At 49.6% G+C, this 7,884-nt stretch overlaps 1 protein-coding gene across 1 annotated transcript in view; it reads right to left on the bottom strand.

Moving 5' to 3' along the window:
* The window catches only part of HHIP (hedgehog interacting protein), a 57,914-nt gene extending 52,135 nt beyond the window's left edge, over window positions 1-5,779 (bottom strand). The window contains exon 1 of the mRNA XM_063415478.1: window positions 5,502-5,779. Coding sequence (XP_063271548.1) covers window positions 5,502-5,768 — 267 coding nt within the window. The 5' untranslated portion in view covers window positions 5,769-5,779. The remainder of the gene's footprint in view (window positions 1-5,501) is intronic.
* Window positions 5,780-7,884: the final 2,105 nt, after the last annotated feature.

The following is a 7,884-nucleotide window of genomic DNA, read 5'->3' on the forward strand; positions in this document are numbered from 1 at the left end:
AGTCTGCTGTCTCATAGGTGAGCTCTCTTCTAGGATGCTGTGCTTTGATAACACAGGTCTGAACTCAGCTTTTTTATTTATGGGGCATAATTACACAAACCTCAAATGCTCGAGAGAAATGCACTTTCCATTGTTTAAAACAGACGTATTATTACACAACATATGGCCCATGCATTTAAGCAACATCCTATTTAAAACAACCTTAATTTAGAAGGCAAACTCTATCCAGGAAAATTTAGTCTTACCATACATACATAGCCAAAAGACCCTCTGAAATGTGCACTACAGTTTAGTGTTGGAAGTTGGACCACAGATTAGAAGAACACCATTTGGCTTCTTCTGTTATTCTGGATGTGATGCCATTGGCTTCAAAAAGAATTCCTCCAGGTTTGCCAGGATCACTAAATGCATTAAATGTTCTGTTCTTCAGACTATCTGCTGTCAAACTATCCTCAGCTTCAGAGCACCTGCAGGCAACTAATGTCATTAACATCTGCCCCATACAGTTTATCGTCTCTCTTCAAACCTTACTTGAGAATATAATTGTCTCACAAATTTTGTAAAGGGTTTGCCTTTATTTTTTTAAAACTTTAAGAGAATAATCAATTAATTGCATGTCGCATATATGGCAAAAGATTTGCATTAGTTCTGAATTCTTTTGGGAGTTTTTTCCTTGGCCACAGGCTCTTCTCTCCCAAAAAAGTTTAGATTCCTTTTGCTAGATTGCCCATTTGGGCCATGGCAGTAGAATTCTTAACCTTAGTCTTCTTTCTTGAGTTCAGATGTTGTTCTAGATATGGTAAATCTCGAAGACAGGAACTAAAAGCATAGTAAAAGCTACAATAGACAATAACCAAAATGCCTAACAACTGAAGTGTTGAACCTGAATGGTGCCTAGGGCTGCAGGGCAGGTGGTGCAGAAGAGCCCTGCCACGCCCGCAGCAATCCCCCTGCTGGGGCCATGCTCTGCACTCGCTGGGCTCTCCTGGGGGCTCAGGCTGGGACAGGGAAGGGCCTGTGCAATTCCAGCAGGTCCTGCTGCCAAACAGGACAAGGGCTGGAGCCAGCAGGGGATGAGCAAAACCACTGTCCGTAAATGCTGCTTTTAAGAACATCGTGTCTCTTGTCTCTCGAGTAAGGATGAAATGACCCATTGTGGTGCTTCTCAAAGGACTGAGCACAGATCCCTCAAAGCGCTCCCCCACACGCAGCAGCACCACCTGGCTTGCAGAAGCCCCCGAGGTTTTCATGAGGGAGTTCATCTCGGGCTTTCTTGTGGTAACACTGTGATGGTGTGTTTAGAAGTACAAGTAAACACAAGGTATTACTAGGTAAATATTCAGTGTGTTTATTGAATTAACTGCACAGAGATGCAGATAGAAAGCTGTACTTCTGCTGGAAGACTCCAGAACACATAGTGCTCAAGGAGGGGGGAAAATAAATTACAGGATGGCAAAGCTAATTTACTGTTTCTTGTGGAGAACGTAATTGACGTTGCCTGGTGATACAGGCTTGCCAACATTTCAGTCCTCAAAGTTAAGACAAAAGGATCCTAATCCCCCTGAGCAGCTGCTATCCAGGAATTAACCACAGGAATTCACCCCCTCATGTAATTTCTGGAATGAATCTTGGTCATATAATAGCTAATCGGAAGATTAAGGAATGAGAGTCAATCAATTATCTGAAAATCAAGTACAGTGTTACTTAACTTTTAGAATGCTCAAGCGAAATAGGGTGGTAACATTTGCTCTGTGTGAGGTCTGATGTGTAACTCTGTACTGGCTTGGAGATAGGACAAGTCTCTATTCTGGATTTCAGTAAATCGATAATGTATTTATCCTGGAGTATACTAAACCAGTTCTAAGCAGATTCTGAAATACTTATTTAAATGAAGCTTTTTCTGTTGGATGTCTACTTTGAAAATGACCTTAAAGTTGACAATGGCTTTGGTCTTTTGAAGAAATGTAAACTAATTTCCTGCTTCAATTTTTAAAGTCGTATATGAAACCATCAAACTGCGGTGGTTTAAACTAACTGCGCTCGGAAAATATGTAAAACTTCCAAACATTTATTGCAACATGCCTAATAATGATTATGCCTGCTGCTGACTAATTTACAACATCTGTAAGATCATCCTTTAATCTCTAGCCACATGAAAGCAAAACGGGTAGACCAAAGGTAAGATAAATGCTGGAATGCACAGGAAAGCACAGCATACTAAATTGGTTTATCAACAGAAGGAAGAGTGCAAAGAAGAAACAGAAGATGACACAATAGACAGAAATTCTTTACCACTCATATTGTCATCTGTTTTTGTACTCTATCATATCTAGTTAGAGAAAGGCAGTAGAATGTTGATGCTAACAGAAGGGGAAAAAACAGTGAAATAAGTCATTGCATTAAGCCATATTTGATATACAAGCATTTATGTCTAAAAATCATGTGCTGACGAGATTGTTCAGCTGTTGAGTTGAACATATGCCTCTTCTGTGTTATAGTGCTGGATTATGTCATTAAAGAGTTCAGTTTCAATTTTAGGGTAATATTTAAATAGATCATTGTGCTAAGGCAGCTGTTAAAGGGACCCCAAGATGAGTTATTTGTTTAGTTGGATGTGTTCAACAATAGCCTTTGTTCATGAAAGAGCCAGAGCAAACAAATGATTGTAAAAGGGCACACTTGAAAACAATTACTTTTCACCCATTCCTTGACAGCCTTGGCTGTGAAACCATCCAAGGTAGAGAGAACTTCTTTGCCTGTCAGGCCGTAAGCAAACTTCTAGAAAAATTGATATGACAATGTTTGCCTGGGATGTAGTAGCCCTTCATAAACAAGGGATATTGCCAGAAAAATAAAAGTGAAATGTCAACAAGAGGACGCAGATATTTCACTTGAGCCAGTGCAATGTTGTATCTGCTCTTTACCATAGCTCCATTATTGGTCCCAAAACTGCAGGTGGTGTCTTCATTTATAAGCACAGATCAATAATTCTCACAGACCCAGCATCTTAACCAAGAAGTCGTATTAGAATGTCTGCTGAGCATTGTCAATTAGTATTTTTGTTAAAGATGGCAGTGCTCAGATTTCTGCTAATGGCATGGCCACTCCATCATGGAGGTAGATGAGGGAGTTTAAAAGGGCTGCTTTGGGAACTGTGGTAGAACAGAGTTTAAAAATGTGCTTTAAGAAAAGTCCCATTCAAATGTATATCATAACACTTTGCCATGTCTTTTACAGAATGACCACTCTATTCTGTCAAGGGTAAGTTACATATATTTTGACTTTTTTATGATAAACATATATGTTTATCAGATAAGATAAAGCATATTTGTGAGTTTCATAAAAATTATTCTTTGGTGAAAAAAAGTCTGATTTTACAACCCTGTAAAATAACCTTCCTTAAAAAATGTAATTTATATTTTAAAGAAAAACCAAAATGGGTTCAACAGCTCAGAAATAGGTACTGTGGCATATATGGTCACTTCCTCACATTTACATCAGGATTTTAGTACTGTCAGTAAGAAAAAAACACATTGAAAAGGAATTAAAAGATCTTTTAAAGTAATAGTAAGAAGAGAATAAACACTTAACTGCCTGGGGATGGAAAACTAACCAAAATTGAACTTCCAGTTTATTGCATTCAACCAATTACCACAAGGGTCTCCAAGCACTGAATAATCTCAGTAGCATATATGCCACTGAGACATTGCAAACAGGGTGAATTAAGGACATATTTCCTAGTCCTTTTTTTTCTTTCTTTTTTTTTTCTTTTTTTTTCCCAGCTCGATCTTTCAGGTTATCTGTGTGTGGTTATAGTTTAATTCAATCATCACACAGCAGCCTAATGACACTGTCTCTAGACAACATGAAGGATATATCTGCCTTGAATCTCAAAGTGCTGCTGCATATGGTATGAATAAAGAGAGATCTGCAGCTGAAAACCTGCAGTAAGACAGTTCTCAATCATCTGGGAATAGAGGGGGTAGGACAAATGCTCCCTCAAAAGGCATGAACATTTGGACAGAGCTGGGGACTGAAGGAGAATGATGTTCTCCAGTTTCACCCATTAGTGAACCAACTAACAAACACAATGGTGTTGTTGTTATTCTTTTGCCATAAGCAACAGGACTCTGTGTGTGGGCAGCAGTTTAGTGGGGAGGAGGATAAGTCGACCCCTTTTTGTCCTATTGATTTTTTCCTATTTGCATGACTTGAGCAAATTAAATGATGCAATATGGCTTTTTGTTACAAAACAAAGTGAGAGATACCACCCAGACACATATGTTGATTCGTAGAAGCTGTTTACATGAGAATGGAGTGAAATCTACCGTGAACTGAGCATAAAAATTCGATTCAGGCTGGGTATTTTTTTTTATTATGCTTGGGCCAGCAAGACTGAAACACAAGTTTTCCAAGAGTCTCTCAGACCTTGACAACTAGAGAGTTGTAACTGAGGAATTCTTAATTAAACCTAAAGGAGGATGAAATGTTAGGGAAAAAATAAAAAGAAAAGAAAAGGAAAAGTAATAATAACTTAAAAAAAAAAAAGAAAAAAGAAAAAAGACACCTGATTGTTTATTTCATGTGCAGTGATTCTTATTGACATTATTCAGCAGCTTCTCTCCCTGTGCGTACCCCCGGATGCTGCACTGCCCAGTACAGCTCATCAAACACCGTCCTGCCTGCTTAGGTACCCACGCGTTCGGAAATCCGAGCAACAGGCTGGATAAGCAGAATTTAACTTGCTAAAGGATGCAGAGAACTTGACAATTCTAAGAAATCGGTGAGCAGAGGAGGTGCTTCCCTTCACATGACCGCAGTTTGAAATGGGCAGAGAGGCTGCCAGGTAGCGTGGAGAGGCAGAGCACCTCACGGCACCTGGCGAGGCAGCGGCCCGGGCCGCACCGGGACCCCGCGGGGCCACAGCGGAGCCTCCGTACACGAACCATGAGCGGCACACGGGCCCCGAGATCACGGAGTGCTGCTACACCGGCACCACGCCACCGTCCAAACCCCCTCCCGAGGAGCGCAAACCACACACGATTTTCCACCGCAGGAAAAGCCCAACGCGGACGGCACCGCCGGGCGAGCGCAGCCGCTCCGCTGCCGGGAGCCCGCCCGGCCCCGCGCCCGTCCCGCAGCCCGGGCAGCGGCGGTACCTGCGGGCGGCCCGGCCCCGCCGCACGGGCACGGCACCGCCGCCGGCAACTCGGGCGCTGCGGACAAGAAGTAACTCGGAGGCAGCGCCGGCGGTGGAGCGGCACAGCGCTGCCCCGCGGCGCCCCGTCCCCTCCGGGCGCCCCGTCCCCTCCGGGCTCCCCGCGCCCCGGGGCAGCGCCGGACCCGCATCCGGATCCCGCTCCCGCCGCGGCATCGTCCCCGCCCGCGTGGGAACGCGGCAGGTTCGCGGCCGGTGCGCGAATCGGCGCAAAAATAACAAAAAAACCCCGCAACGCCAAAAACCTCCCCCAAAGGCCGGCGCAGCCCCAGGTGGTGCCTACCTTGGCCTCGGCGTGGGGCAGCCCCTGCGCCTCGGAGCGGGAGCAGCAGGACAGGCGCGGGTAGAGGCCGCGGCACATCGCCTCCCCGCCGCCCGGGGCCTCCGGGGACAGCACCCGCCGGTCCCGCTTCTTCAGCCGCCGCGGCGGCGTCCCGTTGAGGCACCTTCTCCTCCGGGCGCCGCTCTCCCCAAACTTGGCATCCCCCTCGAAGAAGCACAGCACCACGGCCACCAGCAGCAGCTTAAACGGCAGCATCTTGAGCATCATGCCTGAGGAAGCGTGTGAATGCACCCAAACCGGGGGTGGGGGGGTGGGTGGGGGGAGAAGGAAGGAGGGGAATCCCACTGACTTTTCTTTGCACTTCAGATCAGGAAACCACCTCCCTCCCCCAGAAGGGGAAAGTCTGGAGGAGAATAATAACAGTAGCGGTTAAAGAGCCGACGGAGGAACGGCACCTCGACCACCCTCGCTTCTTCCAAAAAGGCGGACGCGAAGAGACGGGGACGGGGGGGACCGAGCCCCCGAGCCCCGGCGGGAGGATGCTCGAAGCCGGCGAAGTTGTGCGAGCGGCACAGGTTTCAGCAGCTGCCGCTGCCGCGCCGAAGCGCCGAGGCTCGGGGCGGGCCGGGCAGCGGGCGGCGGCAGCAGCCCTTCACTTGTCGTCCCATAGGAAGGGTGTCCCCGCGGCGGGACTGCGGCGGCGGCCGGGCCGGGCGATGCCCCCTCCGCTGCTGCTGCTGCTGCTGCTGCCGGCGGCGGCCGCGGCTCGTCCGGGCTCTCATGTTTCGCTCCCTCTTTTCTTCTTCTTTTTAAGCGGCGCGCGGGGAGGTGCTGCCACCGCGCGCCCTGCACGTCACCCGGCGGCACCCACCGGCCGCGCGTGCCGCCCGCGGGCCCGCCGAACCGGCAGCGGCGCGGGGCCGCGCCCGCCGGGAGGGAGCGGCGGCGGCCCCGCCCCGGGGAGATCCCCCCGCCGGGGGCTCCGGCCGCCCCCTTCCCCCCGGGCCTCCCGGAGGACCGGCGGAGACAGGGAGGGGGCGGGCGGCTTCCCGCTCCCCTGGCTCGGCGGGCGCCGCCGGGATCGCGGCGGTGCCCGGCGGAAGGGAGCGCCGGAGGTGGGTCCTGCGGCCCCGACGGCCGAGCGGGGCTCCCTGAGCGTTCGGCCAGGGCTCTGCTGGCGAGCGCCCGCCCGTTGCCCACACGGCTCCACAAGGTTCCCGAAGGTTCCAGAAGCGAGGGGCGCGCGCGGGGCGGGGCGGCGGCGCGAGCTGCCCTCAGCGCTTGGCGCCATTTTCCTGAGGGGCCGCGGCCGCCCCGCCGAAGGTCGGCGCCGGAGCTGGCGGGCCCGCGGTGCGTGTGGGCGCCATGACCAAGGTACATACACCCTGTAGGTGAGGGCGGCCATCGCCAGAGGTGTGAGGGAGTGGCGTGTGGACGGGTGAGCGGCCTCCCGGTGTGCCCAGATCGGGAGAGCTGCGTGTGGGAAGAATGGGAAGATCCAAGCGCCCGATGGCACGAAAGCACCTGTGAGGCCAGGAGCCATCCAGAAAGGGAAGGCCAGCAGGGTGAAATGGAGAAAAAAGATGAGAGCCCAGAGAAGCCCAGCCCGGGGTAAGCCCTCAGAGGTGGCTGAGGTGCAGGTGCAGCTACAGCCGCGGGCTTGGAGACAAAGGGCAGCTGGGTGACCAGAGTCAGAGCCCTGCTTACCAGGGAGTGGCTGCTCATCCCAGGAACTGAGGAAAAACTGTACCCAAAGAGCCCCCTGAGGAGGGAGAAAGGGAAAGAAGAATTACATTAAGTGCCTTATGTGTGCTAGTGTCTCTAAACCGACCAGGCCCCGTTCCTGTTTACCACCAAACAAAGTGAGTCTCTTCATATTTGCACTTGAGCTCTTAAACAGCCACTGAACTAAATAAGGGTTTAGCATGCATAAATAGCACATCAGATAAATTACTGAGTAGACACAAAGACATTTTCCTCTCCTTTCAAGTGCATTTTTGAAGGCAACTCACGACTGCCCCTTGTCTTGCCACTGACTCTCCCTTGACTGAAGGTTTTCCCAGCCAAGGCTTGAGCCACATCCACATGAGTAAGGAACGCCTGTGGAGCATCTTGGGCTTCATCACTCATGTTTGTGAGTGAAATAAGGGTGTGATACTGTGATACAGTATCCTTGCTTTGTAGATTTAGAGGAGAGTTCTGCTTTGCAATATACTGTATTGTTCCACGAGCAACCTGACATGGCAGAACTGTAGCAGTGCAGTTCTACGACAACAGCTGTGCCCCTTTGAATACTCTGGGATACTGTGTAGGTTATTCTGAAATGAAAGTGATTCTGGGATACAGCAGAATGACACTATCGTAAAAGAGTCACTGTTGTTCC

This window comes from Prinia subflava, chromosome 18, assembly GCF_021018805.1.
Source record: "Prinia subflava isolate CZ2003 ecotype Zambia chromosome 18, Cam_Psub_1.2, whole genome shotgun sequence".
NCBI lineage: Eukaryota > Metazoa > Chordata > Aves > Passeriformes > Cisticolidae > Prinia > Prinia subflava.